Source organism: Microcaecilia unicolor, chromosome 6 (genome assembly GCF_901765095.1).
Source record: "Microcaecilia unicolor chromosome 6, aMicUni1.1, whole genome shotgun sequence".
Lineage (NCBI taxonomy): Eukaryota > Metazoa > Chordata > Amphibia > Gymnophiona > Siphonopidae > Microcaecilia > Microcaecilia unicolor.
This window is the reverse complement of record NC_044036.1, coordinates 134,048,472-134,061,331: the sequence shown is the minus strand read 5'-3', so window position 1 is coordinate 134,061,331 and position 12,860 is coordinate 134,048,472. Positions and strand designations below refer to the sequence as shown.

At 43.1% G+C, this 12,860-nt stretch overlaps 1 protein-coding gene across 1 annotated transcript; it reads right to left on the bottom strand.

The window, feature by feature from the left end:
* Positions 1-6,935: 6,935 nt before the first annotated feature.
* On the bottom strand, positions 6,936-12,277 carry CHCHD4 (coiled-coil-helix-coiled-coil-helix domain containing 4). Its single transcript, XM_030205728.1, has 3 exons — positions 12,117-12,277; positions 11,610-11,708; positions 6,936-7,647 (listed from the first exon to the last, which is right to left on the bottom strand). The coding sequence occupies exons 1-3, from the start codon at positions 12,136-12,138 to the stop codon at positions 7,358-7,360; spliced, it is 411 nt and encodes a 136-aa protein (XP_030061588.1). The 5' UTR covers positions 12,139-12,277; the 3' UTR covers positions 6,936-7,357.
* Positions 12,278-12,860: the final 583 nt, after the last annotated feature.

The following is a 12,860-nucleotide window of genomic DNA, read 5'->3' as shown; positions in this document are numbered from 1 at the left end:
CTGGAGGCTTGGGGCTCCATTGAGTTATCCTGGTTTGGACGGATAGCGACCCTGAAAATGAATGTGGTGCCATGTTTGATGTATCTCTTTCAGGTTCTCCCTCTCCGTCTTTCACGAAATTTCCTTTCGGGTCTCCAAAATCACTTTCTTTGTTTTATGTGGTCTAACAAGAGACCTCTGCTCTCTATAATGTTGCTGTATCGAGATCAGAAAAAGGGCGGGCTGGGTGTTCCGAATGTGTATTGGTATTATAAAGCTGCTCAGGTTCAGGCTGCTATTGAGTGGTTTCACGCGAGCTCTCAAAAGCGTTGAGATTGTGTTGGAGCAGGCATCGGTGGGGGCATGTCCTTTGCATTCATCCATGTGGCTCCCTCATCGACTCCGCTCTTTCGGTGGAGATGCCTGTCCGTCGGTTTTGACAACTTTTTATTATTGGGACAGTTTGCCAAGCCTGACCGGGTCCTCTCCAAACTTACACCAGTGACAAATAGCCCTCTCTTCCCACCAGGTCTCGAGCCTGGGCCATTTTCAAATTGGTTTTCTGCTGGTCTTGAGACATGGGGTCAATTTTTTGATGAAGAGACTCATTTCACTAAATACTTTGGCTGATACCTTTGCAATTTCTCCTAAAGATTTATATGCATATACTCAAGTTAAACACTTTCTTTCGGCTGTTGATATAAAGGCAAGGGTCATTCGAGACGATTCCTTTTTAGAAGACTTGTGTGAGGACTCTAAGGGAATGAGGGGTCTTATTACCTCAGGGATCGGTCCTGAGGCCGATTCTGTTCAATATATTTGTGAGTGACATTGCCGAAGGGTTAGAAGGTAAAGTTTGCCTATTTGCGGATGATACTAAGATTTGTAACACAGTGGACAGCCCGGAGGGAGTGGAAAACATGAAAAAGGATCTGAAAAAGCTAGAAGAATGGTCTAAGATTTGGCAATTAAAATTCAGTGCGAAGAAATGCAAAGTGATGCACTTAGGGAGTAGAAATCCAAGAGAGGCGTATGTGTTAGGCGGTGAGAGTCTGCTAGGTATGGATGGGGAGAGGGATCTTGGGGTGATAGTATCTGAGGATCTGAAGGCGATGGCCGTAGCTAGGATACTAGGCTGTGTAGAGGTGTGACCAGCAGAAGTAAAGAGGTGTTGATGCCCCTGTACAAGTCGTTGGTGAGGCCCCACCTGGAGTATTGTGTTCAGTTTTGGAGGCCGTATCTTGCTAAGGATGTAAAAAGAATTGAAGCGGTGCAAAGAAAAGCTACGAGGATGGTATGGGATTTGCGTTACAAGACGTATGAGGAGAGACTTGCGGACCTGAACATGTATACCCTGGAGGAAAGAAGAAACAGGGGTGATATGATACAGACGTTCAAATATTTGAAAGGTATTAATCCGCAAACAAACCTTTTCCGGAGATGGGAAGGCGGTAGAACGAGAGGGCATGAAATGAAATTGAAGGGGGGCAGACTCAAGAAGAATGTTAGGAAGTATTTTTTCACGGAGAGGGTGGTGGATGCTTGGAATGCCCTCCCACGGGAGGTGGTGATGAAAACGGTAACGGAATTCAAACATGCGTGGGATAAACATAAAGGAATCCTGTGCAGAAGGAAGGGATCCTCAGGAGCTTAGCCTAGAATGGGTGGCAGAGCTGGTGGTTGGGAGGCAGGGCTAGTGCTGGGCAGACTTATATGGTCTGTGCTGGGGCTGGTGGTTGGGAGGCGGGGATAGTGCTGGGCAGACTTATACGGTCTGTGCCAGAGCTGGTGGTGGGAGGCGGGACTGGTAGTTGGGAGGCGGGGATAGTGCTGGGCAGACTTATAGGGTCTGTGCCAGAGCTGGTGGTTGGAAGGCGGGGATAGGGCTGGCCAGACTTATACGGTCTGTGCACTGAAGAGAACAGTACAAACAAAAAAGTAGCACATATGAATTTATCTTCTTGGGCAGACTGGATGGACCGTGCAGGTCTTTTTCTGCCGTCATCTACTATGTTTTTTTTTTTTTTTTTTTTAATATTTGTAAAGTTTATTGAAATATATCTCAAACAGCAGTACAAATCAAAACCATTTTGTACAATAACCCTCCAATATTCTCCGAACCCACCCTTGGGAACTGTACATGAAAACTTGAATGTATAACAAAATCTCTTTTAATTTCCCCCCCCCCCCCCATTCCACTGTCATCTACTATGTTTACTGTGTTTATATACCTATCAACGTAGGCAGTTGCAGACCCCTGTCAAGCACTGTTTGCGCTGGCACCAGGAGTTGGGAATGACATTGGGTGATGAGTGGGACTTTATGGAATACGCTTTGTCTAAGATCTCTATCTCTGTTCCCTTTAAGGACAACGCTGTTAAAGTGTTATATAGGTGGTATTTGACACCGGCGCACCTTTACCATATGTTCCCAAAGGTATCTCTGTTATGCTGGAGGGACTGTGGACAGAAGGGGACTATGGGCCATCTTTGGTGGTCCTGTGTTAAGGCGCAGGCTTTTTGGAAAGCTATCCAGCATAGACTTCAGAGTTGGCTCTCAAAGCCTATTAAGTGGTCTCCGGAATTTTTTCTTTTGCCAAAAAAGCCCCCTTGCCTTACTACAGCCCAGTCCTTATTTGCTATGTCGGCTGCTATGGTCATCCTGGCTGCTTATTGGAAGTCTCCCTAGGTTCCTTCTTTGGTACGGTGGTTAAACAAGCTCTGGTATATTTGGGCCATATGCTGCAAATCTTTGCCCAAGTAGGAAGCTATCTGGGAACCCTTTGTATCTCATTGTTCGTGCTGATATGCTGGTGGGGGATTGGGGGGGGGGGGGGTTCTTTTCTCTTCTTTCTTTGGGTTGGTCGTTCTTACTTGAAAACCTTATTATAAATATTAGAGGTACTCCTAACACTTATTCTATTGCATTGAGTCATATATTTTGTGGAGTTTACTTTGTACTATTGCTTGTATTCATCTGGTTCATTCTTGCGTTGTATTTTCAAAGTATGGTGGCCATGTGTGCTTTGAATTTGTAATGTCTTTAATGAACGTTAATAAAGACTAGAAATGTAAGGAGGGGTGGCAAAATTTTCTTCAGGTATATTAGTGAAAGGAGAATGACTAAAAAGGGAATTGTGAGACTAAAAGATACTGCGAACCGCTATGTGGATAATGATGAAGAAAAAGCACATTTGCTAAATAGATACTTCTGTTCTGTTTTCACAGAAGAAAATCCTGGAGAAGGACCGCGATGGACTGGAAAACGTACAAATGAGATTGAAGTGGATAGAGCACCGTTCACGGAAGAGAGTGTGTATGAACAACTTGAAAAGCTAAAGGTGGACAAAGCCATGGGACCGGATGGGATCCACCCTAGGATATTGAGGGAGCTCAGAGAGGTTCTGGCGGGGGCGGGTCCTCTTAAAGATTTGTTTAATATATCCTTGCAGACGGGAGAGGTTCCGAGGGATTGGAGAACGGCGGATGTGGTCCCTCTTCACAAAAGTGGTGATAGGGAAGAAGCTGGAAACTACAGGCTGGTAAGCCTCACTTCGGTTATTGGAAAAGTAATGGAAGCGATGCTGAAGGAAAGGATAGTGAATTTCCTGGAAGCCAATAAGTTGCAAGATCCGAGACAACATGGTTTTACCAAAGGGAAATCGTGCCAAACGAATCTCATTGAATTCTTTGATTGGGTGACAGGAGAATTGAATCAGGGACGAGCTATGGACACAATCTACTTAGATTTCAGCAAAGCTTTTGACACTGTTCCCCACAGGAGGCTCTTAAATAAACTGGATGGGCTGAAGATAGGACCCGAAGTGGTGAACTGGATTAGGAACTGGTTGACGGACAGACTCCAGAGGGTGGTGGTGAATGGAATTCGCTCGGAGGAGCGAAAGGTGAGTAGTGGAGTGCCTCAAAGATCGGTGCTGGGGCGATTCTGTTGAATATATTTGTGAGTGACATTGCCGAAGAGTTAGAAGGTAAAGTTTGCCTATTTGCAGATGATACTAAGATCTGTAACAGAGTGGACACCCCGGAGGGAGTGGAAAACATGAAAAAGGACCTACGGAAGCTAGAAGAATGGTCTAAGGTTTGGCAATTAAAATTCAATGCGAAGAAATGCAAAGTGATGCACTTAGGGAGTAGAAATCCACGGGAGACGTATGTGTTAGGCGGGGAGAGTCTGATAGGTACGGATGGGGAGAGGGATCTTGGGGTGATAGTATCTGAGGATTTGAAGGCGACGAAAGTATGACAAGGCGGTGGCCCTAGCTAGAAGGTTGTTAGGCTATATAGAGAGAGGTGTGACCAGCAGAAGGGGGTGTTGATGCTCCTGTATAAGTCGTTGGTGAGGCCCCACCTGGAGTATTGTGTTCAGTTCTGGAGGCCGTATCTTGCTAAGGATGTAAAAAGAATTGAAGCGGTGCAAAGAAAAGCTATGAGAATGGTATGGGATTTGTGTTACAAGATGTATGAGAAGAGACTGCGGACCTGAACACGTATACTCTGGAGGAAAGGAGAAACAGGGGTGATATGATGCAGACGTTCAAATATTTGAAAGGTATTAATCTGCAAACTAACCTTTTCTGGAGATGCGAAGGCAGTAGAACAAGAGGACATGAAATGAGATTGAAGGGGGGCAGACTCAAGAAAAATGTCAGGAAGTATTTTTTCATGGAGAGAGTAGTGGATGCTTGGAATGCCCTCCCGCGGGAGGTGGTGGAAACGAAAACGGTAACGGAATTCAAACATGCGTGGGATAAACATAAAGGAATCCTGCTCAGAAGGAATGGATCCTAAAAAGCTTAGACGAGATTGGGTGGCAAAGCCGGTGGCAGGAGACGGAGATGGTGCTGGGCAGACTTGTACGGTCTGTGCCAGAGCCGGTGGTGGGAGGCGGGACTGGTGGTTTGGAGGCGGGGATAGTGCTGGGCAGACTTATACGGTCTGTGCCCTGAAAAGGACAGGTACAAATCAAGGTAAGGTATACACAAAAAGTAGCACATGTGAGTTTATCTTGTTGGGCAGACTGGATGGACCGTGCAGGTCTTTTTCTGCTGTCATCTACTATGTTACTTCTACACATTAAAAAAAAAAAAAAAAAAAAAAAGGTTTGGATAAGCTCCTAGAGAAAAGTCCATAGTCTGCTATCGAGATAGACATGAGGGGAACTACTGCTTGCCCTGGGATTCGTAGCAGGATATTGGGCTGGATGGACCATTGGTCTGACACAGTCTGCCAGATTCTATATAGCATGCCTAGAAATCCAGATGTATTCTATAACAATGCGCTTAACAAGCCAATCAGTGTATTTAACACTTAAGAAATGAGCACTAATTGGCAATAAATTAGAATTTACACGTATAACTCGCTAAGCGGATTCCGTAATGAACTGTACCTAAATTCTAATGTGCGCAGTTCAAAAGGGGCGTGGCTATGGGCATTTCAAAATTACGTGTATAGTTATAGAATATGGCCCAGTGAGCGTAAATCTATGTGCGGAGATTTACGCATATTTTCGCTGGTGTAAATGGGCACATATAGTTTTAAGTGCTGGGATATCGACTAGCATAATCTATACACCGTGCCTAAACATTGCTTATAGAATATGCTTAGGCGGAAATGTTTACTGCACGGATTTTTAAGGTGCCATATACAGAATCTGACCCATTATGGCTACCCTTACGTTCAGAACATGATAGAAAATAATCCTCACAACAAAAAATATGAGATGTTAAGTAAAACTGTTTTTAATAACGTGCACCAAAAGCACAGGAGAAGGGTGGAATTCTCTTCTTTGCAGCTAATGGAAAATTGCTAGATACATCCGGCCCTCTCTTCCTTCTTTCAATGACACTCCATATTACAGCATTATTTCAAGTCTCAAAGGGAAGCTACAGTACATGGTTCAAACATGCCGTAACAAAGAGTCAATGAAAGTGGGGTTAAAGGTCCCCCACACTCACTACTGCAAATTCCCAGAATCATCCTTTCTGATGAAGAGGCTCATAAAAGTTAGATACTCTTAAATCAGATTTAGGTTCACAATTACATTAGTATATTTTCCATTTCATCAAGAAAACAAAAAGGTGCAAGATTAGTAATAAATTCATTTATTTTTAAACCTTTACCAACAAGAGCTAAAAGATGTACACAGATGTAGCAGAGCAGTTACAGCAGATGTGGTTCAGTGCATTCGTCCTCCACAGACTGCCCTTCTCCAGCAGACCGTTTCTGGGGAGAGATGGAGTCAGTGCTCAAGGTCCTACTCAGCCCTCAGCCTTTATACCACGCACACTGGCTATGGAGCCAGTCTAAATGTGGTTTTCAGCAGTGTGGAAAGCTGCCCATTGGACACTGGACTTAAAGAAGACTAACTCGTCTCCTCTGAGCCACTCAATAGCAACAACAGATTTTGATCATCACTGATCTCAGATATCTACAGTTAAGAGACCAGACATCCCTGAAACAATCCACTGAAGCTTCCCGTTTCCAATTAAACAGTACAAGTTTATTTCTAAAAAGCCTGTCTTATGTAGATCTGAACTTTTGATATTTCCCTGTATGTTACACATTTAAGAAAATACTACATCTAGAGGCTCATTTTCAAAGTATTTAGACTTACAAAGCTACATAGCTTACTATCTAAGGGACCCTTTTACTAAGCTGCGATAAAAAAGGCCCTGGGCTAGAAGTGGGGGCTGTTCTTGCTGCAGGCTGAGGCCCTTTATCCACAGCAGGTAAAAAGGACAAAAAATAAACATGGCCATGCGTAAGATTGCTCTTACTGTGTGACCCGTGTTTGGGGGTGGGGAATCACTTATCGCCACCCACTGAGATGGCAGAAAAAGCTCCCATGCTAACCCGGTACTGCGTAACGCTGCCCGATTACTGCAGGTTACCACCTGTGGAAATATTTTTTGAATATTTCTGCTAGCTGACCGCTGCTTAGTAAAAATGCCCCTAAGTCTATGTGCTTTGAAAACGAGAATCCTAATCTGTCAGAGTGAAAAAAAGCAAAAAAAAAAAAAAGCATCTGCTCAGCATTCATTGCAACATTAGATTTGCTGTAGGTATTCGCAAAGTACCATAAGCATATACAGGTGATCAAAAGAGAAAAATGGCTAAAGGGCTCTGTGGGGCCTCTAAAATTCTCTCTCTCTACTGTAGAGACCTGTTTGCAATTTTTTTTAGCTCTAGTGCAGCTTTACTATGAGATAATGCAGGGTCAATATACATGCCCACTCAATCTATTACTTCGTAGGGCACAATTGAAGAGGGAAACCAGGCATTTTTTGAAGGCTCAAACATTGTTTGTGGCGTACTGGGAGTATAAGGTTTGGGGATGGCTGCCGTCCCCCTCCGGTTCATTAGCTAAATGCCTTTTCTTCACCTGGGGTGTCCTCTCTTGGTGGTGACGGTATCTCTGAATTGTTGCTCTCTTTGTCTTCTTCATCATCCTGGGGGTAAAGGTCTGGGTATTTCTGCATGCACTCCTGCATGGCTCGGAATTGTTCCACACAGTCTGAGCCTTTTATCTCCTCACTGCTGTAGTGGAAACAGGAGAAGGCCGACTTAAATTGTTCCCCACAAGGACCACTGGCCATTCCACCAAGGCAGGGACAGTTCCAATTGATATCTCCATTTGGTAAAATCAGTCCTACACAGGAAGAGATGAGAAAATTCAGTCATACACCAGCCTCAGTTATTTATCCGGTTTTCTTTTACCAATAATGAATATCTCAGGTAATGAATTCCACCACACTACAATGCAATACTCGCAAGCATGCCTTCCCTGGAGTAGCTGCCACATTCTGGAATGCACTGCCTGAAAGGCTCCGCTTAACACAAGACTATCTCTACTTCAGGAAGCATGTGAAAGCTTGGCTCTTCAACCAGGCCTTTAATGGAAGTAGTAACTAATTGGTTACAATAAAAATTCCTTTATCCCAGTATTACAGAAAATTGAATTCTTATTTATATCAGTCCAAATTTCAGTATAAAGAAAATAAATCTCTCTCTCTCTCTCTTTGTGTTTCCTTTGGAAGCTTAACAAAATCTGACTGCCACAAGATGTGCTTGTCAGATTACTGAAGCCTAATTTTGTCCAATCACTTAATGCCTTATAGTTTCTCTATTATCTGGTATTCTTCAACTCTGACCTCTAAGGTCACCTTCACATAATTCTGCTTTTTTTTTGTATTTTTCCCAATTATCCATCATTTGCTCTTTGTAATCTCCCTCCCTCGAATACTTATCACTCATACTTGTCCTTCACTGAAAATGTTTGTGTTTGAATTCAGAGTCTGTATGAAACAAACAGACACTTGTCAAAATTTATGGCCCATTACTAGGGCTAAGCAAGATCGTCTATGGTATGTGAGAAAACCAAGAAGACACAAGCTAGCTAATTGCCCTACTAGATTATAAATAAGGGAATAAGTTATATATACAAAGCTGGCTGATCTGCAAAAACAGACAGCAGTATACTAAACACTCTTTTTACTGATATGACACAGGCTTCCATAAATAAGTGTGGTTTTAACAGTCTCTTAAATTCAGTAATAGAAAATAATGCAAGTAATGTGACAGCTCAACCCCTAAGACTGAACTCTCATAAAACCTGCTTTATGAACAAGCATAACCAGTTGGCCAAATAACTGTGTACCTGTTAAGTACTATTTCAACTTTCACTCTAACAGAAATTTTATCTTCAAAGTACTGTCAGCACATCACTGTCTCTCATATGTACCTCCTACCACAGGAGTCATCAAATCCACAACTCAAGACTGGTTTTCAGGATTTCCACAATATGTATAAAGATCTATTTGCATGTAATGAAGCAGTGAATGCAAATAGATCTCATACATATTTATTGTAGAAATCCTGAAAGCCAGGCTGGGTTGTGGATCTCAAGGACTGGATTTGAAGACCCCATTCCTACCAAATCCCATTATACGCCACTGACTGAGATGATAATGAACTGAACAGTAAAGCATCAGGAAACAATTTGTTCTGCTGCCACCTGTGTTGTACCTCTTCAGTGGCAGGAAAGTGTCTCTCTCTAGCAGGGGCAGGGTGTGGAACACCTCCACTACTGTTTCTGTTGTATTTGGTCTACAGTAGATTACAGTTTCTGAGAAAAGCTTCTGCTGCTGTCTGTCCTGCAACTATTTTATGGCTAAACAAAGAACTCCAAAGTTTCCCAAATTTTACCTAAGGCATAAACTACTACTCAGTTTAACTTTGATGTTAAAACGCTTCACAAATCCCACCACTTTCATTTTGGGATTAACATAACAATGAACAGAGGGGGCTGGATGTAGCCACATTCACTGACACCACAAGGCCTGGATGCTCAAATCTCTGGCACTGTTCCGAACAGCACAGAAGAACACCACCCTAAAGCTCAACGTTAATGAGATGCAAATATAGGCATGCTCATAGCATTGAGCATTAGGGAGTTTGGCAGAAGGATTGTACATGCGAAGAGTTCCACGGTAAGCTCAGCTCCTATGCGAATGCTCCTGGTAAAACCCAAACATGAAGCATACATTGCCGTGTTTTCTGCAGCCTAAATAAAAGTGTTTTTATTTGTAGCTTGGATGCTTTAAATTTAGACGCAGGAAACAGACGCCAATGTGTGTTTTTGCTTGGGTCTGCTGTTTCTCACAACCAGCGCTTAAGGGCTTGAACGGGGGCATCCTTCTGCTTCCAAAAGTAATCAAAACCAACAGATTTTGCAGAAAGATTCATGAGCAAAGCATGAGAATCATGGCCTAACACCTGCTTGGACCAGCCTTTTTTTTTTTTTTGCAGCGGTAGGGAGGTTTTGTTTCAGGTGCTCTTTTCTGAAGGAATGCAAAATGACTTCATTAACATGCGCTTGACTACATTAGCATCTTACATGTGCTGTTCATCTGCACGCTCGTTTGCTCCCACGCTCCAGGACTCTCCGAATATGCTACGGAAATAAATGCGGGCGCTACTATGGCGCTGATGACCTCTGTCGTCCATATTTACTTTTAAGCATCAAGCACTATGCAGATCCAAAACCTGCTCAATTTTCATCTTGCTTTAACTTGCTAGTGCAATTAGCTGTTACAGCCAAGATATAAAATATTCTCTGAACTGAAATAAAAACACAGGCCAACTGCTATGCAGGCTACTTCTAACTGAAGTGCCAACCTGCTCTTTAGATCATGCTGAAATACATTCAAATACTGCCCTCTAGAGGTGAGACCTTCAGCTACAAGCTCACGCCTGATTTCTTTGTAGAGGTTGAGAACAGCAAATATACTTTTTTTTTTGTTACATTTGTACCCCACATTTTCCCACTCATGGCAGGCTCAATGCTGCTTACATGGGGCAATGGAGGGTTAAGTGACTTGCCCAGAGTCACAAGGAGCTGCCTGTGCCTGAAGTGGGAATCGAACTCAGTTCCTCAGGACCAAAGTCCACCGCCCTAACCACTAGGCCACTCCTACTTGGCTATATCATGTCCCAGCACGTGTGTTAGTCTTCTGCCCAGACTAGGGGAATGATAAATTACCTATAGATTCCATGCTGCAGGTGAGCAGACCAGCAGCTCTTTTTCATTTAATCCAGACATATCTATCTTCCTACGAAAGCCACCAGATGGGCCATAAAGGGGGTTGCTTAAAGTACCTTCCCCCAATCAGATTAATCTTCTCCAATTATAAGGTACAAAAAAAAAAGTGGGCATGGGGAATATTTTAAATTATTCTTTTTAAAGTTTCCATGTAAATGTGTGATTAAGTACCAGTCGGTGCGTTATGTGTTCTTTGAACCTACTCATCTGACAAGTTTTATATCTTCAAAGCAGCCTCTTGGTGTTCTTTCTCTTCCTTCTGTAACTGGTCAAGTTGAAGGTTAGCCTTATGTATGTTAGTAGACTATTTGTTCAGACTAGATAGTGTTTGCCTTATGGAGTATATATATTTGTTTTTAGTAAATTGCTTAAACTCTGATCCTACCAATATAGAGGAGTTGAGTGAAAAGCAAAAATATTTTTTTTCTCTCTCTTACACGTGGATACGTGTTTATTTCCTGATCACTTTTCTTTTTCTGTACATGTAATTCTTGGATGTATATTGAAAATTGCTATTTTAAAAAATGTCTTCAAAAATTCACACCACATGCAAATAATAAAAAAATGACAAGTATATCACATCTCTCACGTGAACCAGCATTACAAAGCGAGTGGTGTGACAGAGGAATATCCTCACACGCCATTAATACCAGGAGTGATCAACCTTCTGTGACTGTTTCTCATGTAATAAGCTCCTACTAGCATTTACCAAAAGAGAATGTGAAGCACTAGAACATTGAAGAAAAGATACATGAACAATTATTTTTTAAAAAGATTACTCATTTAGCAGATTTCAGAGTACCTCCCTGGCAAAACCATTAATATTCTAAAAAGTGATTATTTCCCCTTCACCATTAGTGACATTGATGTTACAAACAGAATTGAATATTAATAGGTTAATTTATTTATTCTTTCTAGAGGCACCTAAGTTTCAAAGTTGAAAAAAAATTACTGGTAAAGAGAATAAAAGGCGTTGTGGCATTTTCCTATATTTTTAAAAAGTCACTGACCTTGGTCTTCATAAGGGTCATTGGGGTCATCTGCTATTAGTTCAGCACTGCTTGGTGTTTCATGGTCCTCTTTGGTCACAAAGATGATTTTGTCCTTACCTAAATATGGAAAAGAATAAAATAAATGTATGTTCACATTATACAAAACTACAGCGCTGTCAATATAAAAAGCTATAAGCGACTCCTTACATATACCTTTATTCAGGTGGCCTGTTTTTGCCTTTACGGTGACTGTTGTGATACCCACGTTGTATTTAAAGTGCAGAACCGTGCAGAGGTCATTGAATAGAATAACAATAGCAACATGTTTCTAAACCTGCACTGAATATTCTATAAAATAATTCTTGCAGCTCACACCAACGTCCTGCTTCCCTGAACGTACTTTCCTGTGCCATTCTGGGCTCATCCCTCTGGAGCCCCCCGACCCCCCCTGCCCCGGGACTGGGTCTCTGCTCTTTTGTGTTCCCCGACAGAGACTCCCTCCTCTCGCGCCCTTCAAACCCGCACCTTCCTGCCGGCAGTAGGACATGGCTGGGCCCGGCCTCGGCGCTGCTCACACGCGGCTTTTCCCGTCCCCGCGCCCTCCACGCCGCCTCCGGCCTCCTCCATTCACAGCAGCAGCAGCAACAGCAGCACCAAACAGCGCTCGGCGCGCGCACTGACGTCACCCGCTGCGCCAGGCCCCCGAGCTGCCTCGGGCACCGCCTGAGGAGGGAGAGGGCCCCGTTCTAGGCTGTCCGCAGCCGCGCCTGACGGACGCACAGAAACCCCTTGATTGAGAGGCTAGGTTGGGTTGCCAACTGTGCGTGCACATTCGCCAGACAGGATCGATCCAGTCCTGGGTTTACTCCATTGCATTCCCTAAGAGGAGGAAAAAGACTTCAGATGCTCAATATTCTGTTGCCTCCGCTTTGAACAGTGAACGATTGAATGCCTCTATTCCACTTTTATCAGAGAATAGAGGCATTCAATCATTCACTGTTCAAACGGAGGCAACAGAGAATATTGAGCATCTGAAGTCTTTTTCCTCCTATATACTAACCAATAGATGAATCAGAGAGATATACTTGCACATTTTGAAGTAAAACTGCAGGTTATTAGCAAGTACCTCATATATAGTTTAAATTGTCATTCCCTAAGAGGAGCAAGACTACGAGTCCCTGCATGCACTGGGACTGTGGACGTGTTTTCCTGTAGAAATACTCGGCCCTGTCCTCCTCTACATCTGGCAAAAGGTAAAAAACGGATACA